General features: G+C 35.3%; 1 protein-coding gene across 1 annotated transcript in view; it reads left to right on the forward strand.

Moving 5' to 3' along the window:
* The first annotated feature begins 12004 nt into the window (after positions 1 to 12004).
* Positions 12005 to 16431, forward strand: part of LOC123529486 (metabotropic glutamate receptor 8-like) — a 121796-nt gene continuing 117369 nt past the window's right edge. Inside the window, exon 1 of the mRNA XM_045309834.2 lies at positions 12005 to 13566. Within this exon, the coding sequence (XP_045165769.2) occupies positions 13063 to 13566 (504 nt within the window). The 5' untranslated portion in view covers positions 12005 to 13062. The remainder of the gene's footprint in view (positions 13567 to 16431) is intronic.

Consider the following 16431-nt stretch of genomic DNA (forward strand, 5'->3'; position numbering starts at 1 on the left):
GAATTTGACTAAACCCTGATTTTTTTTAAAGCAACAGAATATACTAATAAAAAGACAGGATCGTGCGCTTGATTTTTCTGTTACTCTGATTTGAAAACCTCGCGCAAGTTTTTATAATGACAGTCCATAGAAAATATAATTTTGATGTCATTTTGACAAACAGTATCTTTTACACATGTAGTTTAACTCAAACTTCTCACAGTCGTAAATGAAAATATGGTCAAGTGAAATGTATAGGTCTGTGTGCCTTTATGAGGTATTTGCCAATAATTTACGGGATCCGCACATTACTGATTTAAGACATTATCTGGAATTATATCACGTGTCAAAAGTCTTATTATCATATTTAATCTATAGAAAGTAGCGTTGCCACTCTCGAGTTGCCATTAACTCCTAAACTGATTTTTAGTTTCGTATACTGTGTCCGGGCTTGAATTATTCCACGTTATCCGGGAAAATGTTGTTACGCCATAATCCAGTTTATCAAATGCGCAGAATGCCTAAAATCAAATACGTCTTTTTTCCTAGAGTCAACTATTTACATTTCTTTGAAGTCCGTGAGTGCATTAAATATCAAATCAGCAAGGGAGTTGATATCACCATTATTATGATTAATCCCAACAATGCTTTTATTGGACTGAAGGCACATGAGCATGTAAATGAACATAATTATAATATTCCATGTTGTACACGGAATGTCCATAAATATACAAACATAAATTTTTCGTGATGGTAGTAACAGCTCATTTTCCGTGATATTGATTTCAGTTTTTTAAGTATTTATTTCTACATACTAGAATGTGCTTGTTTTTGTTTTTTTGTTTGTTTTTTTTTGTTTGTTTGTTGGAGCAGTCGCGAACCTTAGGATGTATTAAGTACTTTTTACTACTCAGCAAATAGAAAGCGCTTAATTTATATACTTAATGTGTACTGGGTTTTACACGGTAAAGCCCAGGTGCCCCATCGGGCTTAATTTCATTACTGGCGGGCACCTGGGTAGAAACACCAACCTTCCGTAAGCCAGATGGATGACTTAAAAATAATGAATCCTATGTCCAAAGTGGGGCTCGAAATTACATCGGTGAGGGGGCAGGTACTTGCAGTCTTCGACCTTCACCACTCGGGCAGGGAGGCACCGTTTAATTTGTTAGATTAATAGTAATATAAGATTTTTTCACCGGTTGTAGGTGCAGATGGGAATTTCCGGCCTCGAGGGTAACTGTTTAGGCGGTTACGAGGCTCCAGCCGATTAACCGCGTAAACAGTTACCCGAGAGCCGGATATTCCCATCTGCAACTACAACCAGTGACAGAATCTTTTTCTTGCATACCATATTAAAGAAATAAAAACAGAAATAAAATCAATCGAACGGCTTTCTTTTTAGAACTTTTTCTTCTAGCTGCGTATTTAAGCAAAGCGCGGGAAACCAACGTCCGTAAACAGGAAAGACGTCATGGCGTTTCAAAGACAAATAACAATGTTTAGTTCCGGTTTTGTTTTATCAGTTGCAGCGTAACGTTATGAATTTTTGATAAAATAACGTTTTTTGAATCGAGAAATATACTATAAGGAAACAAGAGGAACTGTCAAGGTATAGGATTTTTATTCCGTTTTTATGAAATAAAATGTAAATTGCTACATACATGTAGTTTGTAATACGTCATTTACAGCACGAGAGTCATCTTACACCCCGGGCTGTAAGATGGATTTTTCCAGCACCGATAAAAATACCGGAAATCTCCGTCTGGTATGCAAGACAAACTGTTATATTATGACAGTAATATTTCCGTACATCCAAGGAACGTTTTTATACACATGTATATGTAAACACGTTCTGTATGAAACAAACAAACAAACAAAAAAATGTATTTTTTTCATATGACTTTACAGCGATTTAAGATATTGTTGAGAATTCTTGCAAGAACTAAAAACTGATTCTTAATAATGCCATATGAAAGAAATTGAGACAAATTGTTATGCTTTTCGGAATTCTCAGATATTGTTAGTTACACTGCTTGTTGGTGACAGGATACGGGATATACGCTGTTGAGGAAATCCATATCAGGCGAGAGCGTAGCTTGTTGGTGACAGGATACGGGATATACGCTGTTGAGACAACGTATATCCTGTATCCTGTCACCAACAAGTAGTGTCACGGTTCTATCTTGCCGACTACCTTTTACATCCTCGCTGTAACTGACATTTATAACTTTTATCTTAATAAAGCTTCTTACAGTTCAGACTGGAATCCTGCAATCTTCTCTGGCCTGGTCATCACGCTTTGATTATAGATGATTAACACTAGCAATAAAATGCAAAATGAACTGTATTTTGACTGACTCACAAAACACAAAAGCTCATTTATACAGGTTATGAACTGGTTTTGAGAAACTTTTATGTTCCATCCTTTCGAGAAATCATCAGATTACACGATCTCAGAAATGTCTCAAAAGCTCGGCTTTCGTCCCGTTTCCTGTTAATTCCTTTATCTTGCAGGCAGATTAAATGATCCTACAATAAACTGCTTCTTACAAATATGTTAATTCCTTTGCTTTTCGATGATTTAGCTAAAACAAGTTTTCAACCTGGTAATCCAATCACGGCCGTGCCTTACAGAGTTACTGTTCTTCTATTTACTTACGGGTAACTTCACGAACCTAAATTAGATAAGAAAAATGAGAATGGCAAGAAAACACTTTTTTTTTTTATCTCGGAAACGATATCTATAGCTGAAGCATATAATCTGACTTGATTCAATTACGCTAGCGATGCGGCAGCCATTTTGTTTTTAATCAAAATTCATATCTGAAATGTACTGGCAGGATATGGAATATATCCTGTCCCCACGTGACGTCTATTGACCAATAGAAATGCAAGAATCTTGTAGGAGGCGAGAGAAATATTTCTTCGGCGCATATAAAGTAAAAATCATATCAGACAACAGTAACCTTCATGTAGTTAAAACTACACGTGTCCTCGTACAATTATAATATTTTCCCAGTAAAACGGTAAAGTAAATCAAACGCTAAATTTCTTTGAAAGTCACGAGAATATCAAAAAAAAACAGATCAGCTATAGGGACGTCTATCCGAAAACACTCATTGAATGACTTGCCGGTCAATAGTCAAAATTATAAATATGCCCTATTATCTTCAATAAACTTCAATGTTTTAGCTCGACTATACGAAGTATGGAGAGCAGGCGTCGGCGTCCCCGTCGGCGTCGGCGTCCTTCCGCGTCCGCACTTCGGTTAAAGTTTTGATGCACTTTCACTTTATCTCTATAATTACTTGATGAATTTGTTTCAAACTTAAAATTGTTATTCCTCATCATCTCCCACATCATATGGCACGAGGGTCATAACTCTCACACCAATATTTCATGAATTATCCCCCCTTCTTGCTTAGAATTTCAGAATAAAGTTTTGATGCACTGTCAGTCTATCTCAGTTATTACGAAAAGGATTTGATTCAAACTTAAAATATTGTTCCACCTTATCACCCAAATCATATGACACAAGATCCATAACTCTGGTACCAAAATTTCATGAATTATGCCCTCCTTTTACTTAGAATTTCAGGTTAAGTTTTCATGCATTTCACTCTTATCTCAGTTATTACTAAATGGATTTGATTCAAACTTAAAATAGTTGTTCCACCTTATCAACCACATCATATGACTCAAGGTCCATAACTCTGGTGCCAATATTTCATGAATTATGCCCCCATTTTACTTAGAATTTTAGGTTAAAATTTTCATGCACTTTCACTCTATCTCAGTTATTACTAAATTGATTTGATTCATACTTAAAACAGTTATTCAACATCATCACTCACATCATATTACACAAGGACCATAACTCTTGCACCAATATTTCATGAATTATCCCCCTTTTTACTTAGAATTTCAGGTTTAAGTTTTGATGCACTTTCACTCTATCTCAGTTATTACTAAATGGATTTAATTCAAACTTGAAGTTGTTATTTCACATCATCACCCACATTATATGACACAAGGTGCAAAAATCACTCTTGCACCAATGTTTCATGAAATATCCCCCTTTTTGCTTAGAAATATATGAGGATTGTTCAAATATGAATGCATCTAGAACGTTATCTCGCTCAATAATGCAAAAATCACGAGGAAATTAAGATTATTGGGTAGATAAACATGTAAGTAAAGCTGACATACGAAAGACCCGTGGTGACATTTCAACTTCATTATTTCACGATTTCTGCTTCATGATTTCACGATTTCCACTTCATAAATTCACGATTTCACGATTTCCACTTCATGAATTCACGATTTCACGAATTCTGCTTCCTGAATTCACGATTATCACTTCATGAATTCACGATTTCACTATTTCCACTTCATGAATTCACGATTTTACGAATTCACAATTTCACGAAAAAACTTCACGATTTTTTTATTTTACGATTTCCACTTCATTAATTGACAATTTCACGATTTCTGCTTCCTGAATTCACGATTATCACTTCATGAATTCACGATTTCACTATTTCCACTTCATGAATTCACGATTTCACGAATTCACAATTTCACGAAAAAACTTCACGATTTTTTGATTTTACGATTTCCACTTCATGAATTCACGATTTCACGATTTCTGCTTCCTGAATTCACGATTTTCATGAAGTAGAAATCGTGAAATCGTGAATTCATCAAGTGGAAATTGTGAAATCGTGAATTAGTGAAGTGGAAATCGTGAATTCATGAAGTGGAAATTGTGAAATCGTGAATTCGTGAAGTGGAAATCGTGAATTCGTGAAATCGTGAATTCATGAATGGGAAATTGTGAAATCGTGAATACGTGAAGTGGAAATCGTGAATTCGTGAAAACGTGAATTCGTGAATTCATGAAGTGGTAATTGTGAAATCGTGAATTCGTGAAGTGGAAATCGTGAATTCATGAAGTGGAAATTGTGAAATCGTGAATTCGTGAAGTGGAAATCGTGAATTCATGAATGGGAAATTGTGAAATCGTGAATTCGTGAAGTGGAAATCGTGAATTCGTGCTGAAGTGGAAATTGTGAAATCGTGAATTCGATGAATCGTGAATTGTGAGGGAAATCATGAATTCGTGAAATTGTGAATTCATGAAGTGGAAATTGTAAAATCGTGAATTCGTGAAGTGGAAATCGTGAATTCGTGAAATCGTGAATTCATGAAGTGGAAATCGTGAACTCATGAATTCATGAAGTGGAAATCGTGAATTTATGAAGCAGAAATCGTGAAATCGTGAATTCAGGAAGCAGAAATCGTGAAATCGTGAATTCAGGAAGCAGAAATCGTGAAATCGTGAATTCATGAAGTGGAAATCGTGAAATCATGAAATCTTGAAGTTTTTTCGTGAAATCGTGAATTCATGAAGTGGAAATCGTGAAATCAAGAAGCAGAAATCTTAAAATAATGAAGTTGAAATGTCACCTCGGGTCTTTCGTTGTACGATACCACACCCATTAAAATCCGTTCACTTTAGTTTGGAAGAAGGCCAGCGTACGCCGTTGAAATACGGTCCTATATTAAGAATCGTTGTATTCTTGGCATAGGGTGTAAAGACATTTTTGATGAAATATGTTCTGTTAATGTCTTTTTCGACAGTTATCCGTTGGTTTAAGAAATTCAAATGTAGGTTAGTTTCAACAGAAGATGCACCAAATGGCCGTCGGCCGAAAACAGCAACGTCTGCCAAGATGGTTGCTAGAGTGAATGAAATAGTTGCTACTGATGCAAGATACATCGCTAGGCAAATAGCTAGTATGGTTGGCATCTCATTAGGAGCAGCACGTACAATTCTGAAACGTAATTTGAAAATGAGAAAGATCTGTGCTAGATGGATTCCCCATCTGTTGACAGATGAGCAGAAAAAGGCACGCGTGCAATGCGCAAAATTGTTGCTTAAATAGTTTCCAAATTACAATGCACGGTCTTTCGCAAATGTCGTCACTGGTGACGAGACATGGGTTCACTTTTTTTTTGAGCCCAAACGAAAGATTCAGAACAAAATATGGGCAACAAAGTCTGGCAAAAGACCATGCATTGCAAAGCGGACCATGAGTGTCAAGAAGGTAATGTATGCCATATTCTTAACAACTCAGGGTCCTGCCATTCAGGTTGCTGTACCTAAAGGCAAATCCGTAAATGCGAAGTTTTACAAGACTAAATTTCTTCGAAAACTGAAGAAATATTTCAAAAATCGAAGACCCGCAACTGGTTTGGTCAATGTCAGATTGCTACATGACAATGCGTCATCGCACAAGGCGTCTATTGTACAAGACTTTCTGAAGCAGGAAAAGGTTGTTGTGCTTCCTCACCCTCTTTATCCGCCTGACCTTGCTCTGTGTGACTTCTTTTTGTTCCCAAGGCTCAAAAAATACCTTTCTGGTCGAAAATTTGTGCAGCGCAAACACCTCGGTTCTGCAATATTCCAGTGTCTTCATAGTATACCTAGAAAAGACTATGAAAATGCCTTCAAGGATTGGAATAGAAGACTGAAACACTTTCTTTTTTGAAAAAGGTTCGTATTGTTAAAGAGTGAGGATTACGTAATATACATTAATCATCACATTTTCTATTACTTGTCTTATGATTAGATTACTGTTCATACACTACAGATGTTGGAAGATCTGAAAGGCCGGTGTAATGAAGTATTTCGACCCCCATAGAATAATGACCCCCGGTCATTATTCTATAGAAAAAGTGACCCCCCGGTCATAGTATTATGACCTCCAGATCATAGTACTATGACTCCCCCACGTGAAGTAAACTGAACCTCACGAAGAATATTGACTCCCATAAAAAAACGACCCCCGTCATTTGGTCAAATTTAGTGATAACTCATGTATCTAAGGTCTAATTGCTGCATTTTATGCCCCCACTCGGGGGAGGGGGCATATAGATTTGCCCTTGTCCGTCCGTCCGTCCTTCTGTTTGACCATTAGCCCCAGATACCATCACTTGACACAGAAATCAGAGCATTTCGCAACGGGAAAAGGGATTCTATTTCTAGACGCTGTATCTTGGTGTATACATTTTTTTTCAGGAAAATAACAATTTACAATACGTTCACAAAACACACCAGTGTTAATAATCCCTGCAAACTTCGGTATGAAGTAATTCATCAGAAGAAAACTGCACAAGAAACTGCTAGCAAAGAACTTAGTATTTATAGAAGTTGCAATACTTAGCAGTGGCAGTAAAGTACGGTAGCGGCAACAATAGAAAGTAGTAGTAGTAGTAGTAGTGGCAGTGGCAGTGGCAGTGGCAGTGGAAGTGGCAGTTGCAGCAGCAGCAGCAGCAGCAGCAGAGGAATAAGTGACAGCAACAACAGCAGCAGAAGAAGAGGTAGATGTACAAGACGTATTGGTGGAAGCAGGTAAAGTAGTATCAGTAGTAGCAGTTGTAGTAGTAGTAGTAGAAGTAGTAGTAGTAGTAGTAGTAGAAGAAGAAGAAGTACATGCAATAATAGCAATAGAAGTAGCGGCACCAGTAGTAGAAGTACAATCAAAATGTTAACGATTGGTAATGGAGGGTATTAGAGTTGTAGATCTAGTAAAATTGTCCGTTAGGTTTGGTGGGTATCACTTTTTAATAGATATTATCGTCGGAAGTCTTTTTAGGAGCCGGTGTTTTACACGGAAAGAGGAACTTTTTTAGTTTGAATGTAGTAATTTCGGCAGTGAGTATTTTTCATGGAAGGAATTACTTTTTCTATAGAATAATAACTGGGGTCGTTATTCTATGAGATTCGAAGGGAGTCATTTTAAGGGAGTCAGTATTTTACTTGGAGGAGTCAGTTTTTCTATAGAATAATGACCGGGGGGTCGTTATTCTATAGAGTTTTCAAAGGGAGTCAGTTTTTTATAAGGGGAGTCAATATTTTACAGGAAAGGAGTCACATTTTCTATAGAATAATGACCGGGGGGTCGTTATTCTATGGGGGTCGAAATACTTCATTACACCGGCACATAAACAAAGAGTAGTGTAAATTTTGAATTCAAGCGATATGGTAATTGCTACTACTGAATAGTCTGAGGAAGGCACATCAATTAAATGGTAACATAAAGTGGATTTTCCAGTGTACCGGTTTCCCATTAATGAATATACAGTATTAGAATTTTCCTATTAGAGCGTTTAGCGAAATCAAACAATTTACTCTTCTTTGAAGTGTACCAAAAACAGAGATCTTGGAGCACCAATTGACTTGATAAAATCGTAACTGAGGTTGTTGTCCACCATTGAGAGGCGTGCAAATGAACATATTTATTCCATAATAAACTCACTTGTAAAAATGTTCATAGATTTTTTTTCTCCCCAATAAACGTGTTTACGTAAATTGAAACAAGCCTGTAGATGTTTGGTCTTTTGTTTCGAAATAGACAGCAGTTTATGTGTTATTATTTATATTTATTTTATTTTGTTGGGTTTAACGTCACAACAACACAATTATAGGTCATATGGCGACTTGCCAGCTTTCATTGTGGAGGAAGACCTCATTTGCTCCTTCGAGCGGGCACTTGGGTAGAATCACCGACCTTCCGTAAGCCAGCTGGATGGCTTCCTCACATGAAGAATTCAATGCCCGAAGTGAGGCTCGAACCCACATCAGCGAGGGGCAAGTGATTTGAAGTCAGCGACCTTAACCACTCGGTCACGGAGGCCCCTCGTTATATGATTATAAATAACTTGTAAAGCCAGAATTTATTCTCTTTAGAAGGCGTGCCAGTAGTTCGTAAATATGTATCAATGTTTTCTACTGCGTTAGGCACGAAGTACTATGTTGATGATATATAAAAAAATTAAATTCAGCAATATTTCTTTTTATTATATACCTATATAAATTCTGTAAAAAATCGGCTTGTATTTCACAATTAAATATGAACAGTCAGACGAAAATTCCGTATTGTACCTTCCGTATTGTTTGCTGCCGGACTATTTTCATTAATATGCATGACCCGACACATTCCTATAGACAGCGTACATAAAAATTTCACTAAATTCCATTTAATATCGCTAAACATTGAAGATTTCTTTCAAGAACAAAACAAGAATCAGAATGGTAAAGGTATATAATAAAAAGGTCATTATAACAGTAGCTAGATCTGGGACTTTGTATTCGGCTCTCGTGGATTTTGCAAGGTCGGATCACACTCGGCGCTTGCGCGCCTCGTGAGATCCGATCTGGCAAAATCCACTCGAGCATGATACTGCATCCCAGATCAAGCTACTGTTATAATAACCCTATTATACATGTCTAGTACTCATATAATACGAACTAAAATGCTGTTGATTTCATTCAGGATGTACTTTTAAAAGATATGAAATTGTAATGTATCGTTTATTTCATGATTGTCGCTATTTTTATGGGTCTTAACATAGTCACATGATTAATGATCAATCTTTACAATGACTCATGGACGGAGCAAATGCACAAAATTTAATTGACCTTTACAAGTGACGTCATCATTTTGTTTCAACGTAGCAATGTAGCGTCATGAACAATTTAAGCATAACACTACAAAAATACCAAGCTACTCAAACTGTTGCAAAACTCTTTTGCAAATAAATTTCGAGTTGCTGGATGAAATGATAAAACAACCGTTTGTTTCAAATTCGGTCGATATAATTATTTATCTATCTTGTAATAAAGACAATACCCCCAGGTGACGCATTCGGTCAATATCACCTTTTCCGGGTCGATGAATCTTCACATTGACCAACCTTAAATGCAATGATTGTGTAATGTCCCTTTAAAGCGTTGTTCATATAATTTGCATGTTCAGCTTTCACAATTATTTTGTGGTTTGTCATTTTTGTGAATGGGAAGTATTCGCAAGATTTAAATCACGCAAAACTTAGTCAAAGTACATTCGTGATATCTGGCTAGTCAAGTCAGTCATAAACGTTTAATCAGTAAGTATTAGCAATTTTTAAAATACATGACACCCTATATAGACCGCTCTTGAGTTCAACACTAGATGTTGCTGGGCTAAAATCAAACGTGAAAGAGTGAGGAATATCTATTTCTGATACCTCATATATCTCAAATTAAATCACTTACTAGCTACATACACATAAAGTAAATGCCTAGATCAATGTGTCTTCACTTCAAGACAAACTTCAGCCAAATGTTTGTCCAAAAATAACAAATAGAAGAAACTAAAACTACTTGTCATTAAGGATAAAAAGGAATAAAAAAGGTATTACTCGAAATTGGCAAAAACAAAATTATTCTTCATAAAATTTTCTAATATGCCTATTTTGTTAGACTTTTTTACAACAGATTATTAAGATATTAAACTTTGTAGCAGATACCAAATATTAAAAAGGACAGTATTACAAAAGTTGACATTTTATGTGGTATATCAAATACAGTTTAATTCCTCCTAGGTTACCTGCCATTGGTTACCTGTCATATTGTGGCAGAGGTATATATATATATATAAATTAAGTACCACTACTACGCAGTTTATCATATAAATAATACATTTATATAAATTAATATAAATAATAAAAACTTTATATAAAGAAACAAATGTATTATTTATATATTAAATAGGTTCATACTCCATAAACCTACTTAATATGTAAAAAATACAGTTGTTTCATTTTTATTTAAAATAACATGGATTGCAAGTACTTTCCAATTGTCAGAGTCAGGATATCATTCACTTTAGATATGATAGTAAAATGTATTGTTATTGCCAAAAGTGACCTGCTATATTGTGATTTTCTCTCTTTTTTTTTTTTTTTTGGACTTCGTTTCAGATTTATCTACATTATCATATGTTGGATATTTGGTCATTCTCGTTAATCAGAAGTCTGACGTTATCGCAAGACTAGACCAAACTAGTGAATCCTTACAGACCTCTGTCGAGAGCGCAGGGCTGTAAGTTTACAGAAATTAATTGATGAGCTCTTTCAATTGCACCAAGTCTGACCTGGCTGTGGTAGAATTATTGCACCAAGTTGGAACTGGCATTGACAGTGGCAGAAGTGATAGGAAGTTGACTGTATTGCTTTTAATTGCACATAATTTGAATTGCCTGTGACAGAATGTATAGGAAGCTGACTGCATTTCTTTAAACTGCACCCAGTTTTAATTGCCTGTGACAGAAGTTATTGGAAGTTGACTGTATTTCTTTTGATTTCATAGGATTTTAGTTGGCTATGGGGGGAAATTGTCTGTATTTTTTTTTTTCAAATTCAACAAGTTTGAACTGGCTGTGGCAGAAGATATAGGAAGTTGACTGTATTTCTTTTAATGCCACCAAGTTTGAATTGACCTGTGGCAGAAATTATGGGAGTTGCCTGTAGTATTTTTAATTGGCTTTGTCAGACATTATGAAAAGTTACCTGTAGTTCTTTTCTTTGCACCAGTTTGAAACTTCCTGTGGCAGAAGTTATGGGAAATTACCTGCTGTTCTTTTTATGAGTCATACCAACCCATCATAGTCATATCGAAACCCCCCAAAAAACGAAATATTTGCCGTTGCGGACATAACTAAAGGTACGGTCTCGCACCTGGGTAAATCCATTAACCCTTCGATAACCAGCTGAATGGCATCTTCGCATACTTGTCTATTTTTTTTCTGTACAGTCATAAAAATCTTACCAACAATTTTATTCAATTAAAGCATTCAACAGAAAGCTATTTAATGACATCTTGAGAAGTTTTAAAATCAATTACTCTCTAATTATTTTGAGCTTTAATTCAAACAAGGATGTGGTAATGAGGATTTTCAAACTGAGAATTTAAAAAAAATACATACAGATATATGGGAAACTTTCCAGATTTTCAGTAGCAAAATATTCAGTATTTCTTGGTTTTTTTTTCATGTTATCTAAGACAAACCTTAACTTCGATAACCAATCGATCCGCAGAAGTTCTCCTAGCGTCGCACTTTTCATCTCATTGAACTGCCTAGCGTTGGAAGTGCTAAATGTTACCTATTGGACACTTTGATGGCAGTTTGATTTGTTTCCAGAATATATCGCGCGGTTTAGTCTGGGAAACAATACACGTTTTATTACGTCGAGGGATTTATTAAGCAGAATATAACATTTGTATTTATCTTCTGAGTTATCTAATGTCTGAGATAGAAACTCATTGTTGATAGGTGTCATTTTCTGTGATATTCAAAGTAAGAAAATATATAAGATGTGTAATTTTTCATAAGTAATTGCATGTAAATATTTAAGACAGTACTGCTATTTTTTCAAACTCTCATAAAGTTATTTTAGAAAAAGAAAATGTAAGAAGATAGTGAATAAGAATTCAGTTTACGGATTGTATGATTGTATCATATACGAAGATATATATTATACTAAAGTCACATTTAAACTAAAACATAGTAACGAACGTATGAAATATATTGCTTTATTTACTCGATATTTCCAAAGGAACATAATACCGACCGCCGTGTCTCACCTCGAAACCGGAAGTGCTGAGTGCTTGAACCGGAAACGGTGACAAATTTATTTTAAAATACTCTCATTTTCAATACACGTGTACGCTGATGGACGCTTAATTGAAAAAGCTAGTCATAAGAAATGGGAATAAATTCTTCACAACAAATCTGATGGAAAGCTTATAAACTGATTGGTTTATTGATTGGGTTGCGTAGCTAAGTGATAGGTGAGGATATAAAGTAATGCGAAGAGTCATTTACAAATGATGAGGGGCAAGATTGTGGCAAATATGCCTAGCTTTGAATGATAGCTTTTAAATGAAAATAAAACTGAGATTGTTTAGACCTCAGAAATGATAGTTGTGTTCATTTTGTACAGATGAAAGAACATAATTTTGAGAAATGTCTTATTGCTGGACTTAACATATTAACCATCACAAAGTCTAGATGTACTTTGAAATTATAAACTAATCATAGGGTATTATTAAGTGGAGCAAATGTAGGTAGTGACATGTGAAAGACACATACAGGTTGGGATCTAACAGCCATTAAACGTAAATATGTAAATTAAAGAAAGCTTAGAAATTAGAGACAGACATAATATCAAATGCATATAATATAAATATACATGTGTTTGTTTACGCAAAGAAGCATGGAGTTTTACCGAAAATTCATATATATTTGTATAACTGGATTTTATCTTTTGAACAATGCGTATACAAAAGATGACAATAAATTAAAGTTAAATGGGGATATCATTTTTGGAGGATTATTTCCTATGCATGAAAAGGGTAAGAATGGTGAGAACTGCGGTGATATAAAACGTGAAAAGGGAATACAGAGACTTGAAGCTATGTTGTTTGCCGTTGATCGTATTAACAAAGACCCAACTATTCTTCCCGGTTTAAAAATAGGGGTACATATTCTGGACACGTGTAGTTTTGATACGTATGCACTTGAGCAGTGTATGGATTTTATAAAAGCCCAGATGACAACTATAGATCTGGCGGATTATAAATGTAAAGACGGTATGGCACCGAAATATGTGCGACTCAAACCTGTGACTGGAGTCATTGGTGCTGCTGCTAGCACTGTGTCAATTATGGTGGCTAATATACTTCGTCTGTTTAAGGTTAGTATAGTTTATACATCTATAAATAATCTCTCTTAAGTTTAACACATTTTCGGGCGGCTTTCTACTCTATCCCATAAGTGTATTCAATACTATTTATCACATCTACGACTGCATTTTACAGTGTTAGATAAATACATTAGTCTAATGTATCTTTTAATCTGCGAAACCAACTCCATTTACCAAGTGTAATTTGTGTACTAGGTCCTTAATATTCTAAATTTCCTGGCACATCTTGGACTCGTTGAGATGGCTGATTTGTTTCCTATTTTCTCTAATATGTCACTTTTCTAGATTTTTTTTTATTCTGTTCGGTAAATGTAGTTCATCTAAAATAGCCTTCTATCGCATCTCCTGGTGATTCCGTTGTACAAGTGTATTTTATGTATTATGTCAATCAAAGGTTGTCAACGAATCACGTTTGTATTCCATTTTGGGCATTTATTTTTAAAGAAAGAAAGTAACTAGATAGAGTTGGAGTGTTCGTGTTTTTGTTTTGGAGTCTTCCGTTAGACTTGTACACAACATTTACTGAACTAAATACAACATATCTGCACGCAAAAATATGCCGAAACAACTAGAGAATATAAATTTAAGAATAAAAATTGACTTATATTCTATGTATATTTCGGCCGAATACCATTTTTGTTACATAAAAAAATATCGAAAGACTAACTTCGAATATCAAACTAATTACTTCCGTTTTTACTCTTCACCTACATTTTATGTTGTGTTTTTTCTGATAATGTATCAAAGCCATTTCTTACAAGAATAATAAGAACATTTTTTGGTAATGACCAAATCTGAACAGTCTGTGTTTTTGACAGTTTTTTGTTTTTGTTTTAATTTTGATAATTCTACTCAGTGTTGCAGCGTTAGCTGTTAGCTAATATATACACATATAGAGGATATCATCTTTATTATAAAATTGCAGGATAAATATTGGATATCCATGACGACAATACAGAATTACAATCAATTTATTGTATGTGTAATATTCTATGATAAGGTTATGCTCTGCCGTACCTTTAATATTTTATAAGAACATTATCATAATAAAAATATCAAATACCTTATTAATGAGGGAAGTTTGTCTTCATTGAGGCCCACGCGTATACGTAATTATAGCAGGGTCTACCATTTTATACATATATTTCAAACATTTCCAGGCGGACACGCTCTGACCCACCTAACAGGAAAAGTTAACCCCTTCCGTACTTAACCCACTCGGCTCGCCGATGCCGCCTTCATTCTTAACTGGTGCCGCCCCCCCCACCCCTGCCCATCACCGCCACCCCCACCCCCACACACCCAAATGAAATATTTCTGAAACCGGGTCTGTTATACATACACTTCATATTCTTAAAACGGTAACTGACATATTATGGTACTGTTTTATAATCTCAAATCTCCTAATGCAGCTTTAGTGAATATAAATAAATTCTGAACTGACGTTTCGTTCGAATAGAAAGAAAATTGTTTCTAAAACTCTTTTCTATCGCTTAAAAAAATCTACGTTTTATAAGAGATGTCTGAAAAGTATTTGTCGTGTTTTCGAGTCGGCGGGACGAAAACTCGAAAACACGAAATCACGACAAACAAGATATTTGTCGTGTTTTCGTGTTGGCGGTGCGAAAACACGAAAACTCGACTCGACAAATAAGGTATTTGTCGTGTTTTTCGTGTCGGCGAGACGAAAAGACAACAAATAAAGGACGCAGACACGACTTATTTATACCCGCCAACACGAAAACTCGACAGATAAATTTGTCATGTCGGCGCCTTCTAAACGTCGATTTTTCGCGTAAAATGTGTCGTGTTTTCGCCCCGTCGACACGAAAAAACGAAAACGACAAATTAGGTATTTGCCGAGTTTTCGTGTTTTCGCCCCGCCAACACGCCAACAAGAAATGGCAGAAATCAGCCCCCATAAGTATGGCATGATCAAACTTACATTGAGATATTATTTAATGCTTTTTCTTGTCTTTAGATGTTTTATCAGATATCAAAAAAAAAAAAAAGAATTTAGGAGATTATTCAATCAAATTTAAAATGTTAAAGAAAGTATAAGTATTTACTAGTAGTCAGAATTTTATATTTACTGACGATTTTATCTCAGTCTGATATATCTTAAGGACGTATGCTAGAATTTGGTGCGAAAATTTTCCCAATAACAGAATTTTTTCAAACTTTGGATATTGAAGGACAATCATCTAAGAATCAAAAAAATGCAATAAAAATCATAGGTCACCGGTATCAAAAAAGAGTTATCTGCCCTTGAAAACGGCATTTCCCCCAAAAATGACGTTTTCAAGGGCAGATAACTCTTTTTCGAATCCGGTGACCTATGATTTTTATTGCATTTTTTTGTTTCTTAGATGATTGTCCTTCAATATCTAAAGTTTAAAGAAATTCTGTTATTGGGAAAATTTTCGCCCATCTCATATACAGGGAATTCTAGCGTACGCCTTTAAATTCCATTCATAAGTTTCGATAAGTCGTCCGTCGGGTTTACATGCCTAAGATAAATCATTCATGAACTCGTGACCCTTCCGAACCAAAATACAGTTCTCAATTTATGAAGGAAACTAAGAGACTATGATAACTCCGTGTACATCCAGATCTTCTGAGATTTTCATGATATACTTAAAAGCAGCCATGGCCTCTACAGTAACTACATTGGGCAGGGGAGGTGGCGTCGTTAAGTTAGAGAGAAATGGATCTTTTTCTGATTTGTTCTGTAATTACTTTGTTTGTTTGTTTGTTTTTTTCTCTTTCTTTTTTCTCATATCCAATATTCTTGAATTGCATCAGACGTATTTCATATATATCACATAATATTTCACATGTATCACATAACGATAG

This window comes from Mercenaria mercenaria, chromosome 13 (genome assembly GCF_021730395.1).
Source record: "Mercenaria mercenaria strain notata chromosome 13, MADL_Memer_1, whole genome shotgun sequence".
In the NCBI taxonomy this organism is placed as follows: domain Eukaryota; kingdom Metazoa; phylum Mollusca; class Bivalvia; order Venerida; family Veneridae; genus Mercenaria; species Mercenaria mercenaria.